The sequence below is a fragment of the Thunnus maccoyii genome, chromosome 7 (assembly GCF_910596095.1).
Source record: "Thunnus maccoyii chromosome 7, fThuMac1.1, whole genome shotgun sequence".
Lineage (NCBI taxonomy): Eukaryota > Metazoa > Chordata > Actinopteri > Scombriformes > Scombridae > Thunnus > Thunnus maccoyii.
Genome location: NC_056539.1, coordinates 8,196,189 through 8,210,227, shown reverse-complemented (window position 1 = coordinate 8,210,227; position 14,039 = coordinate 8,196,189). Strand labels below are relative to the sequence as shown.

At 40.5% G+C, this 14,039-nt stretch overlaps 1 protein-coding gene across 5 annotated transcripts in view; it reads left to right on the top strand.

The window, feature by feature from the left end:
* The window catches only part of prdm5 (PR domain containing 5), a 36,662-nt gene extending 23,028 nt beyond the window's left edge, over positions 1–13,634 (top strand). For 4 of the 5 annotated variants that reach the window (XM_042416073.1, XM_042416074.1, XM_042416071.1 and 1 more), the window contains exons 18-20: positions 4,961–5,046; positions 9,975–10,079; positions 11,961–13,634. In XM_042416073.1, the coding sequence (XP_042272007.1) occupies positions 4,961–5,046; positions 9,975–10,079; positions 11,961–12,125 (356 nt within the window). In that variant the 3' untranslated portion in view covers positions 12,126–13,634. Of the gene's footprint in view, positions 1–4,960; positions 5,047–9,974; positions 10,080–11,960 lie in introns of those variants that run through there. The other variant, XM_042416076.1, reaches the window with a different exon arrangement.
* The last annotated feature ends 405 nt before the right edge of the window (positions 13,635–14,039 follow it).

Genomic DNA, 14,039 nt, shown 5'->3' with positions numbered 1-14,039 from the left:
ATTTTCCCAACATGTGTGCCATGATGTGGTAAATAACCAAAGTGGGGTCATGAAAAATATTAATGTCAAGGGAGATGTTGACAGAACCCAGTGCCTCGGTGTCATACTGACATCATAGGACATGTCATGTTTGGGCACAATCCCTAGTGTTAGACCATGAGCTGTGTTGCAACAAATCAGTGTTATATGCATTTTAACCCTTAAAAATCATGATTTAGTGTCCATGTTGTAAATACAGATTTTCCACATGTCTAGTCAGGCGAGGATGTCTCTAGTGTGTTTGCACAGGTTCAGCAGACAAAAAAAAACCTTGACTATGAAACACATCAATAGTTCAAGTGAGTTGTTCATGACCATCAACATTGTAACACACTGCAAATGTAACAGACAGAAACATGAGACAGAATAAAACGAAGAATAGCCACCACTACAAAGTGTCGACTCTACACTGTTGAATTTAACTAGGACACTGACATGACTGAGTTGAAAGCAAAACAGAGATGCCATGCTGAGAATTCACTGGAATTGTCTCATTTTACTACAAACAAAAATCATCAGAATGATTTAAAGTTGCTATAAAAATTCACACATGGCTTTAAGGCAGCATCCCAGCAATTTGTTATTGCACTTCTGTGAAGTTTTTAGATTTATGGTCAAAATTGAAGCAGCAGAAACTGACTGTTTGACGGTATACTGTAGGTCATGCTCCCAAAATATCCCATAATGCATGACATGATCAGGGTTATTTTCTCAGCTTATAGAGAGCTACATTCAGAGTCACAGCAGACATGATACAACCTGTGTAAATGTGTAAAATCAGTGGCATACCTCTTTGATGTACTAATCAGTCAGTAATCAAATGAAGGCACAATAGAACGAGCCAGTGGCAAGTCAACAAATTAACAAGTCCAAGTTCTCACAGACCCAGGACACAGGGGAACTGTCATTGTCAAAGCCTATAGTCTGTTATTATCAGATTATATACAGTAGATGATATACATATGGGCCAAAATTCAGTGTCTGGTTTTCCTCAGAGACGTAGAGTAAGAGTATGGTTCTGTAACTTTTGCACCACAGATGACTAGTGAAGTAGATCTCCCTCACTGTACTAAAGGCTTGTGTTACAGTTGTGTGCTCCATGAAACATTTTAACATCAGAAAATTGCTGCTACTTAAATTTAGATTCTATGTGCATTTTCTGTTGTGTAATTTACTTTGGATTGCTGGGATTCAGATTGCTCTTTGGCGCAAGATCAGAAGGCTGCTTTTTTTGTGTGCAAATAGGCATTTGTCAATGAGACAACTATTAATATTCATGTCAGTATACAGCACACTCCACTAAAGTATTTTGTTCTTGAAAAATGCCGTCTTAATTTCTTAAACACGCACTAGCTATACCACTGGCACGAGACAGAGGATACTAATTGTTTTGATCATGGTTTCATTTTTTTATGGTAATTATACACAGCCATATTTTGATGTTTTAAAAAGCTACACATTGCAGCTTTAACTGATTTCAAAACAGAACAACTGCCCTCAAATGGACATCTGGTAGAACTCTGGAATCACTGAACCTATTAACGCACAGATGATTTTGTTTGTCTTGACTGTGGTCATGGTTACAATCTTGTAAAGTAAAATCACCATGTACTGAATGATTGTCTGTCCCTATGATGAATAGTGCTTCGCTATAATGCTATATATAGCTTTAACTCCTTTTTGGTGCTGGGCAGATGCTTTATTTGGATTGAGGATTGTGTTTTGGGACACGTGTCAGGAGTTCAGATCTGCTGCATGTGTGGTAAGGCGAGTCTGTGGTTAGGCTCGGGCATGGACTTGTCTGATACAGGTATCTTCACATGGAGAATTGTTTGAGGAAGTGGAGAAATCTACCGAGACCCCAGCTATAATGGAAAGGTCAAGTGTAAAAGTTGTCGGGCGTTCCTACAGCTCATCAAAGGCAATCTCTTATCATCTCCAACACACCAATATCACATTACCTCCGTGGCCCCTGTCGGCATGTGGCACAGGGCAGAGAGAAGGACAGTGGAGGGCCACTGTCTGGCTGAACTGGAGGAAGCCAGGAATTAATTTCTGATGGACAGCACTAATGTCTTTCAGACCAGAGCCCGAAGCTACAAAGCGTTCTCCATAACACGAACGCTGTGCGGCAGGCAAACGACAAAGCCGACCATCTGCTAACCAGACACACGGCCGTATGCACACATATACAACACACGAGGGGTGCCAAACGGATCGATTAGCAGACAAGGAGTGTGAGGGCCACAGCAGGGGGCGGGGGAGACACCCGGGGTCAAAGAGATGGTGTACTGTTTCAGCACATGCTAAATCAGTTACCATCTCCACACACATAAAGCCCTGGCTCAGTGCTGCAGCCACCCCTCATAATCCCCAAACAATCTGGCTCAATCTGGAGAATAAGTGGAGGGTTTCTAGTTACAGTAACACTCAGCGGAACAGACACAAAGCCTCTCGCACGAATAACAGAGACGAATGTTGCAAGAATGTTACTACTTAGGTTTCCTAGTAGCATTTGTTTATTTCCTGTTTCACTAAGAGATTGAGTTGCTCTTATTTTATTCCAAGCAGGTTGGACTATTGGAAAAGAAATGAAAGCAGTGTTTGTTATTAAGATTGAGTAAGACATGGGATCTGTAAGTGAGCAAATCTATCTATGAATGACCTCTTTTAGAATATCGAATACCATCATTTTCTCTGTTTTCCAGATGAGGCACACATGTCCAGAACCAGAGAGTGTATAGGTTAAGTAGGTGAATTGGTGTGCACTTATTGCGAGCCCCTGTGTTTGCAGGGTGTGGTTGTCTGTGCTGTGTATTCACTGACAATAGCCAGCTCCTGGGAGGGATATGATCCAAGGCGCAGAGTACACTGGCACACTGTGCTCCGGTGCTATTAGCACACTAATGCCTTCCCCAGGACTCCCCAAGGCTAGTGCGGGGCCTTAACCCGATACCACACATGCTACATAAGACATAGGATTTACTCTCCTCTGTCTCAAAACACATCTGGCATTCAGATTTTCCTGTTTGTCAACAAAAGGCCTCCTAGAGGCTGAAATTGTGCAGGAGGGGATTTTGGGACAGAATTGTGAGCCTGCCCTGTGCACATGTTTTGGTATGTGTAATCAGTCCACATGTCATGTTAACCCTTTCCACACCAACGTGAGGTTACACGTTTTATTACTTTGTGTCACAGCGCTTATCCTTGTGCTCCTCTGAAGCCCTCTTGTGGGGGGTTTATGGTGGATTTAGACCCCCACTTGTGTATCTGCTACATGACCGCTGTCATATCTTCTCTGCTGGAAGATAGACGTCATGAGATGTGAATCATTTCAAAGATCAAGTCTAAAAAAAAAAAGAAAAAAAGATGAAGACAAATTAGTGGTCAGACTCCACAAATAGTTATATGAGTTTATCTCATTAAGTCAGAAAAAAATAACATGAAAAACCAGCAGCAATATTCAAATGAAATCATTCAAATGTATAATTTCCACATATACAAACACATTTGCTTCTGCCACCATATTAATCAATCCTCTCTACTTAATATTTAATGTAATAAACATAAAAATTGTCTTAAATATTTACTGTATACCTCAATCAATATTTCACATCTTGGCTGCGTAACCAGACTTGGACCTACTGCAAGAAACAGAAGAGAAATATCCCTCCAACACTTGTGTTTATAGCAGTGGGATAATATTACTTCTCTCATATATTCCCCAGATGGATTTTCTGATTTAATAAGCATCTTTGCATTTTGAATCCCAAGGAAACACAGCTAATTAACCTTATTACTTAAAGGGGCAAAACATCTCCCCCATCAATAAAATGACTCACTTGCCTATTCAACAATTAGTCACTGAAGAGAGATTACGTTACTATTAAGACATTAGATCGTTGTGCTGCAGTGATGTCTAATTTTAGCGTATCATTTAAGTGCACTGAATACACTTGCAGGAATATAGATGAATTCAGAGGAGAGTAGTCTTTATATCATAAGGAAGGGGACTTAAGAAAAAAAAGGTCAATACCTTTTTATTGTTTGATTCCTTGATCTCTTTTTAGTTTCCTGAACACAGGAGGTTGATTTAGATAGTACTAGTTTCCTGATTAAGAGTACAGCTATGCAATAAATTAAGCAATTATTCAACCCAGGTTTTTTTCTTGTCAGTTTTATACTGTATTTTCCTGTCTGAGATTTTCATTTCAGTGCACTTCTATAGGTTACCTCATATCCTTTTTATAGATTAGTAATCAACTGTGGTGCTCCTATCTGGCCCATGGATCAGCACAGGGTAAACAGATCCATGTGTCCATGGACTGTTTGACTGACAGCCTGTCACTTTCTCTTTGTCATCATCGGTGTGCGCTCAGATAGGATCTGTAGGAGTTCGGCTGAACTGCTTTTGATCCAGCTAGGATAAGCCGCATTGCCTCTGATGTGCTCCTAAACTACTGGCCAGTTGTTGCTCAGACAGCAAGCCGTGAATTCAAGCCAACACAAATGTTTGCTCTGGAGTGAATAGTGAAATGACTGGTTCAAAGTGAATAATATCTGTTGTACCAGTAGCCCGGTCAGATCTGTGTTAGAGCATGTCAGGAACAGCACCTACAGGAAGGCACAGGACAGAAGTATTGTAGCAGCACACACACCTAAACTATCCGTGAGGCAGGACGTCACACTTTTTAGCATGGCCAAGATACTGAAATATACACATTTTTCACGTCTTTAAGATGGTCATGTTGGAGAACATCTTTGTATCTGTGAATGTGTGTTTGTGATCAGTAAGTTTCTTCCTGCGAATGTCTTCCTGTTTGATAGAGTTGAAGGTTGAACTTAAAACTGTACGGTACAGTATCAGTTTTATATATGAATGATGTGGTCTCATACACACTGATGGTGTTTTGTTCCCTAGGTGAGCGTCCGTACCAGTGCCCCTATTGTGACAAAGCATTTAGCAAGAACGATGGCCTGAAGATGCACATCCGTACACACACTCGAGTAAGTTTTCACCATCTCTCATTTTCCTTTAAGGGTAGATGTTGTGTACTCTCCATTGCTATTAATTGCTACTCCACTATGTACAAACACCATTATTTTTCTCACGTTACCGGTCATAATTTTAGATTTCACAATTAATAAACTTGATTGGATACAATATAGATATTTTGGATGTATAGAGTATCTACTCTGGTGCATCAAGTGCTGCTGACTGTGACACAGTTGTGGTTGTACTCAACAGTGTTTTTACTACACAGTAACCTTCAAGTGTAACTATGTGCCTTTGTGTTTTTATTTCTGCCGCATGCTGTGGTGGCATTATCATATATTTACTGAAGTGATAAAAGCATTGGCATGGTTACCCAGTCAAAGCATCACCAAATGCACCGTAGGCCTTTTTCATGAAAGACATTTTGACATCTCACAGAAGGAAAAGCACAGGTGTAAATAATAAACTTAATGATGGCTGAATTCCATTTAGCTGCTTCAGTTTCAGAGTCCTGGTTGTGCATGTTGGCTCACTGTCACACTATATTGTATTATTATTGGGCCACTTGAATAGAACGGAGCAATCGTTAATGTTATTAGTAACACCTGTGTTTCCCCTGCTGTGACAAATCAAAATGTCTGCTGTGAAAAAAGCCTTTGAAAACCTAACTGTACTGCTTTTAATGTTTTATTGTCTTCCCTTTCACAGCAGTAGTTTTGCCTTATTTTGATCCCTATTCATGACATTCAAATACAAGTATGTTTGTATTTGGTTCTGTTTGACGCAATGAAGTTAACTGTATGTTCCTTTTACATTCTGGGCTTTTCTTTGTGTTTGCCTGTGTTAATCTTTGTTTGAGTGTGAAGCAACACCAAATAACTCTTGACTATAAGTGTATAAGTCTGTGCTCTGTAAATCTAAATCTCCTTCAGAAATCTAGAGTGGGGATTACCCAGCCAACCAGCTGTCCAATATACATTTTTTTATAACCACAAAACGTAAATAGAATCCATGAGAGCAACATGCATGATGTCTACTAGATAGTAGTGAGCGATGATGCATATATAAACTTTCATGCAGGATGCAGAGAGATGAGAGAAGAAAAGACAAGATGGTGAATAGGTGTAGAGACAGAAAATGAAAAAGCGACTCAGTCCCAGGTGTCCTACCGACTTTATCTTTTTATCTGGATGCTACGCTTCAGACTTTCTGTTTAGCTTTTGTTTTTTTTGCATAGTGTGCATAAAGAAATTCTCACACACCTCACCTAGCGAGAAAAGTCTTGTCATTTCTTTGTCTTTTGTCTATGTGACACTCCCAACCCATTTAATCATGAGGTAATTCCCACACTCACAGGTTCTTTCATGAAGCAGCAGCTAGTAATGCATACTGACACAAAAGACATTGTAAATACAGTCAAAAAGAAAATACACTTCATTCACACTGTGTTGGTTACTCACATTCCCTCTTTTACTGCTTTATAAACGGAGAACAGCTGACTCTCTGGACAACTGCTTACATTCAGAAGACATAGCAAACATTATTTTAAAGGCCTGGAAATGTGAAAAGTGAGTCACAGGCTTGTGGTACTGGACGTCATGAGGTCATATCCTTGGTCGGGACGTCGCTCATTTCCCTGCGTCACTCCTCGACGCATTGAAGTTCTCCAAAAAAGCGACACTTTCCATGAGCTCGTTTTGTGCATCTGGATGTGTGTGTGTGTGTCGGCGTCACGTTTGACGAATGAGACTTAATATGTATTTCATCATAGATTTCCATCATCAATTTATACAGCTATGAGTGTGACAGTAGGGTCCTGTCAGCACTGTTAATATCAAAGATTTGTTCTCCTTTAATGCTGTCCAGAGCACAGCGCTCTGCTGTTACATCGTGTCGATAATGGAGGTATCCTGCCCAGGTTGACGTCTCTCAGTAGAAACAGGCAGGTATAATTTCCTAGTGAGCTGCTGATTAAACTGACTGATGTTTTGTTCCTAATGTTCCCAGATCTGCCTTTGCTCACAGCGCTCTGAAATATGGGCTGAACAGTTACAAACAGCAGAGCCAGATGAAGTCACTGTTCGGCGAAACTAATGTCATTTGGCTGAAGGAGCTGAAGCTCACTGTTAATGTACAGATGACATGAGATGGATGCGTTTGTAGTTTGTGTGTTTATACCACAAACCACATCATCAGCAACTAGAATGAAACACATTTAATGCTGAATCTGAACTGCTGGCATTTTGAAAATAAGGAGATTTTTAATAATGTTGTTTTGATCTCGGATGCAAATGGATGTGGCTGTGTGTTGTCTAATAAGAAACACACTTTTTATCTGAAAGGTTCCATATTTTGCTCTTGGGCATGAAGCCAGGCTGCTTGAGTACTGTAAATTTTAAAACTTAGAGAGGCTTTCACTGTTTTCATAATGAAATAATTTATGTTAGGGTTGTCATTTAAAAAAAAATCAGTCTGTATGAATAAGAACTAACATAATTTGTTGGAATTCATTTAAACAATCTCTACATATCTCAATCTTACATTTTGCTTTTGGTGTTGGTGCCATTTAACTCTGGTGAAGAGCAACAACAGGAGACTTGTGGTAATGTTGTTACATCACATTCGCATTTTTAAAAGGAAACTCGTATCATCTCTAACACCTACTTCAGATGCTTTGTTATCTATTCAGCAGGGCTCGCTAGTTTCCTTCGTTTGTGCAACAATCACAAGAGAATAAGGAGCTAACATACTGAGAGCAAAAGGGCAAAAAATAGACGACAGTTACTGTGGATTTAAGTAATAACCCAATTACAGTACAAGTCTTTCTTTCATTATCACATTTGTTTATTGCATTTTAAACTCAACAATCACTGACATACGCAGAATAATAGAAACACATGAATCAAAGAAGCAGCCAGGAAAGAGGAAACTACGCGTCATGGCAACCATTTCCTGTAAAATCAGTTCAGGATGACCAAAATTACATATGTATATCATTATCATTATAATTTTATTTAAAGTCACACACTCATACAAAGCAAAGAGCTTGCACTATGGCTTCAGTTCTACCCACAAACACTGTCTCATGATCAGACATGAGCAACTGTAGTAGCTCTATTATTGCAACTTCTCTGATTCCTATCATTGAAATGTTATAAATATACTATCACATGAGAATATCCTCTGTACTGAAAACCTGGATGCGTTTCTTCAGTCTTCATTCAGTACCTACAGCAAGGAAATGACCACTCTTAGACAATCAGTTAGCAACAGTCAGTATCTTTCAGTATATGAAAACACATCCTGACAACTGCACAACAACTGCACCCTAAAGCCTATGAGAGCATAACAACTTCCTGTTGGCATGCTGCTTTACAAATATCCACATATTTAACACGACACATGAGAAGTGAGGCTTTCATGGAGTAAATAAACAAGACTCCATCCATGCCTTTATACATTTGCTGTCTGTGGAGAGTGGTCAGATTCAGAGGAAAGATCAGGTTAAAGGTCGAAGGGTGAACAGCTGCTGCAGAGTGAAGGTCACCAGGTACAGATGTTCGATGTTACCGGGGTCATAGCGATGCATTCTGGGTACACCACATCACCTAAGTCCATCCATGTGTTTCCTGACCTTTGAACTTTGACCCCTCATAGATTTTTTTTTTCTTTGTCATACAAGAACCATTCTTCCCTTATGGAGAAAGAATTCTTTACTGGGAGAAGTGATCCTCGTTAGTGGAAATTTGCATCACACAGATCACCACTGAGTGTGTTTCCTTGAGGCCGGTTTCTCTCTCTCTCTCTCTCTCTCTCTCTCTCTCTCTCTCTCTCTCTCTCTCTCTCTCTCTCTCTCTCTCTCTCTCACACACACACACAAAGCTTTTTTCCCAATGCTCCCCTTTATTCTGTCACATGCGCACAAACAGTTGCATACTTAAATCCCCTCACACACATGTGCCCGCTCACACGCGCACATGCAGTGAACCTGATCTTTACCTCCTTTTGTATCCTGTTGTCACTGGGCACTCCTTGCCCCGCCCACATGATAGCGCCTTTCCCAGGACCCTCACTTCCTGCATTCACCCCGTTCCCATGACAACTAAGCTTTAAATGGGTTGAGCCTTCGCTATCAGCCAGTCTTGTCAAAAACAGCTTCCCAAAGAGTGACACTGGGAGCCAACTCCCACTATCTCCATGCTTCTTATTTCTCCTCAAGTCTTTTAGGTGTCACCGCTTTTTCCCCTCAGATTTTAGGTCACACCTACTTTTCAAGGTCGTCCGCCCATTTGAACACATGTACATGCACGCACACACATGCATACTTGGAGTTTTTGTGAAAACGCACCCACAGTGAGATAGCCGCTTTGACTGACACTGAGACAGTCCTCCAAAAGGCGCAGAGGAAATGTTCTTTGGTAAACTGATGAGGTGTGGAGACAGAGGAGTGATATTCTACAGCCCCACAGTGCCAGTGCGCTGATATACGTTCAAAGGGATTTTCTCTGGTGTGTTTTCCTTACTCTTTTGAGGAATCCATGTGTTTTTGATGGCCCCTATGCCGGTCATTTCCTCCCTACTGCAGGGGCTGTACAGTCTTTCATTTCATATCTTCATAAACTCACAGGGAGAACACAGGGGTGCGAGGTGAGAGGGTATCAGTGTGTAAAAGTGTGTGTGTAACAGGAATATTTCCACATCTTGTGTTTTCCACTGTGCCGTGCGTGTCTGTTTGCTTTTCTCCCGTAGCGTGTGTGCGCACATACGTGTGTCACTACACTTGTGCGCACCTTGGTGCATTATGGACACAAATCCTCCACCAGGTTGTGTCCATATGTGAACAAACTGGGGAAGTATCGCTTTATATATATTGTTCCGCCGCACACTGACAGATGAAGTGCCCTGTCTAAATGCAGTGTGTGTCTGTGTGTCGCTGCAGGAGAAGCCGTATAAATGCAGCGAGTGTAACAAGGCCTTCAGTCAGAAAAGAGGACTGGACGAGCACATGAGGACCCACACAGGAGAGAAACCTTTCCAGTGTGATGTGAGTATCCAACCACCTCTACCTCTAAAGGATCAGCCAGCAACTGTCCTCACTCTTTTGATTCTTACATGTATTTGCCTGTGTGTGTGTGTATGTGCGTGTGTGTGTGTGTGATGGCGCTGTGGCACCAGGCCAGATGTGGGGAAGAAGTTGGAAGGGGGGGGGGGGGGCGCTCAGTTAGAGGCAGATAGTGATCTTGCTTCTCTGGAGGGGCAGAGTGGGCTGATCTCACGTAAACACATTGAGAGGATCAGAGGAAGAAATTACCCTCTGCTTATAATACTGCAGGAGTAATAATTATTCTCAGAGACTGGGGAGGGAACACGCGGCAGAAGATGTTGTCCATGTTTAGAACAAACTTTTTCAATGCTGTGTTTAATCGCCATTTTTGAAAAATTGGAAACATAAGGCAGCTCCTTATATTTTCTTTTTTTTTATCTGGAAAGCCGCAACAGTATCTTAGGAATCTCTTAAATCCCAAATCCTATCTAACTCTCAAAACTTTTTAATTTGATGGATAAATATGAAGCCAAAAGATCAGTTCCCAGATTGTTGTATCTGAAGCTTCTACAAAGGATTCTGGGCAGCAAGACACCTTTCTAACAGAATTAACATTATATTGTTTGTATTATACTTGACAGTTAAGTCATGAACAATATTTTTAGATCATAGCTCAAGATTCCAAATATCTTTTAATTCTTTGATGAACATCAAAAAACAATCATGGGTCTAATCCATCACCCAAATCTGGATTCTCAGATACTCGTTTGGGCTGTGCTCAGGGAATCGTCTATATTTGTTGTTTAAGACCACAAAATCAGTATCCTATTCATCGTCAGCGAAGCATCACCAGAACGTGTCTTCCAGCAACATTTAACATTCATCTGGATTCTTTTTCCCCAGCTTTGGAAGAGACATTTTCATGTAAATAATTCTACACAAAACTATTAAAGATAATAGAAATAACATGTGGATTTTATTTTTGGGTGGATTTTAAGTCATACAAAAGGATTGCACAGTTCCAGGAACGTTTTCCAGCAGGCTACAGGGCTCTATAAGCTGCGTCTGTCATAACAGCATTAAAAATGTTGTAGAAGCATCCAGTAACATCTGGGTTACGATGAGACGAGGAGGCCCCTCTCTCATCAGCTCCTGTCACCGTTTCACTCCGTGCAATATTTTACTGACACTGGATCAGATTTGTAGGTTGTTTGAAATACATTTAATTCCACTTGGATAGTAAAGCCAGAACATGATAGCACATCCATAAGAGTATGGATAATATGATAGACTCTAGTTGTATTCGTAATGCTAGATAGGCTGCAGTGAAATGAGCCAACTTTGAGCCACATAGTGGTTTGAAATCAGAAATTCTTTCTGCATTATAATCTGACAGGAATCTCAAAACGCCTCCATTGATACTTTCTATTTTTCGCCCACAGATATAAATTTTCTGTATGTAATTCATTGCACTGAAGGTCTTCACAGATGGAGTGAGGAGGACACATGCTGTGATTCTCAGAGCAGTGTGTTGAACTGCAGCTGAACACCAGCCAGTGGCGGATTACCATGATTGATAGAGGACGATGGAGTCATTTGTACAGTGTAAAATGGCTCATTTATGATGGATGTTAAGTTTCATGCATTCCCTCTCGCTACTGGTGGAAAAAAAAAAAAAGAAAAACGGGATTTCTGTCGCCAAGGTCCACCACGTGTGATTTACAAATCACTCTGTGTCTCCGGCTGTGCTTGCGATAAGGCTTCACAGCTTGAAATGAAAACTATACAACTATATATTAAGCAGATGATTTTGGTAAACAGGAAAATGTGTGTGTGCTTTAAGTATAATGATTCAAAGTCTTCATGTTTTTTGTTTTGTAGGTGTGTGATCTGTCATTCAGCTTGAAGAAGATGCTCAGCAGGCATAAGCTGACACACAACCCTAACCGGCCCATGGCAGAGTGCCAGCTCTGCCACAAGAAGTTCACCAGGAACGACTACCTCAAAGTACATATGGAGAACGTCCACGGGGAAACAGAGAGCTAGAGCCAATTATGGAAGCACTGACTGAAAATGATATCTGATTCCTCAGATAAAGTTCAGTCTCGTGCTTCATGCAGCCAGTCTGGCCTATACATACTGTATACACAGATGGATAGATAGCAGAAATGTTGCTATTAAAAATACACACATAGAATATGGAAAACATTAGGGCGAGTATTTTGAAATTGAAATATAGACTGTACATTTGTAATTTTTTTTGTCATATTGTTTAGATATTGTTTTGGATATTTCAAACAAACAAAATTCCAAATCTGTTTGATCTGCCTCCAGAGCCGCTGGGTCTGCTCAGAGGGCACGGAGGAAATTAAATGTTGTGACATTTCACTTGTAGTCCTTTAACCAGTGTTACTGTTCATACTGTTACAGCCTGACCTCTTCCACTGTACTATTTACTGACCAATACCTTACTGTACATTTGTGGCCAGTTGCCAAGTGTTAAAGAAAACTTGCGACCAAAGACCTTTTAGTGCACTTTTTTGTTTTAACTGCATTTTGCATGTTTACACCTTTCTGTTACATTGAACACCTGTTCTTTGGTGTCCAAACTGAGCATACTGTAAGTCATTTTTTTTTTTATTTCAAATTTCACCATCTTAAAGTATTAAAACAGAATGGTTGAGGAGAGGTGGGCCTCAGAAAACAGCAACCTAACCAAATCTGAAACAGCACACACAGAAAGGTTTTATTTATGTGAAATCCAGAGAGTGTAAACATATCTCTCATGCCTCTTTGTCAGATTTACTAGAGCCTTCACTTTTGAAGAGATATGAATGACCCCAAGAGAACCAGCTGAGAAAAATGAATGGTGTTTGTTGCACCATGGAATGAAGATTTTTGTTTTTAGATATAATGTGGTGGACAACTTAAAACTGTTGTTGGTTCAACAACCCGTGGAATACTGACCCACATCATTAATTTAAGAATAAGTTTGGCTATTTTTTATTTTGTTAAGAACCCCCTACAGGATCCCTGTTAGTGTATGAGCTCTAAAAAATATAGGTTCAAGTGTTTTCCCATGACCTGTTGCGTGAAGACCAGTGGTGCTTAACATATGTTACTGTTGCTGCGTCCCCAAAAGAAGGGATGAAAAGCAAATCCAAAGTACTGTGCGTGTTGACTTTTGTAATGAATTGTTGCATGTTTTCATATGAATGGCCCAGGGATATTGTTCCTTACAGTATGTGTTTACATAGTTCTTCATTCATCTTTGTTCAATACAGTATGTCATGTATTTCCATAGAAGTGCATTTCTGTCCTGTTTTGTATCCAGATTCATTTGCTTTCCACATTTCCCAGCTGTTCATTCTGCATCTGTAGACTGTGAATTGTCACTTCACACGTTTGTATTTTGAAATGTATAAAACCTCATCATCACCTACCAAACATCCATTTCCTCTGGTCGCTCTAATTACGTGTTTGTGAACTGTTGACATTAGAGGTACAAGGAAACGCTTTGAGAGTTGATTAAAAGTGTTCACTTCTTGTTGTTAATCTAACCTCTATTCTTGGGTTGGCAGTCTGCTGGGAGCGAAGGCTAATTAAGGCCCTTTCTTTTTTTCTGAGGCCACAGTCAACACTCGCCTGATCTGTAAAGCCACACACTAAAGAGTCCCTCTGATGGTTTCTCTTCTGTGGATGCGGGGACTATTTCTCACGTCCATCCCCTGCAGAGGCTCTCTGGTATCTCAGGATTTAACTCTGTGAGAATCCGATGTGTGGTGAACTGAAAGTGGGAGAACTGTGAGTCGTTCTCATCGGCGCTCTGTGAAGTTTGTCAAATGGGCTGCTGTTCAAACTCAATAAATCTTGTGTCGTGTGGCTTTGGCTTCCTAAAAACACATAACTATTGCAATATGTCTGTCTTCACATCTTTGAGTGTGCACCGTTTGTAGAACA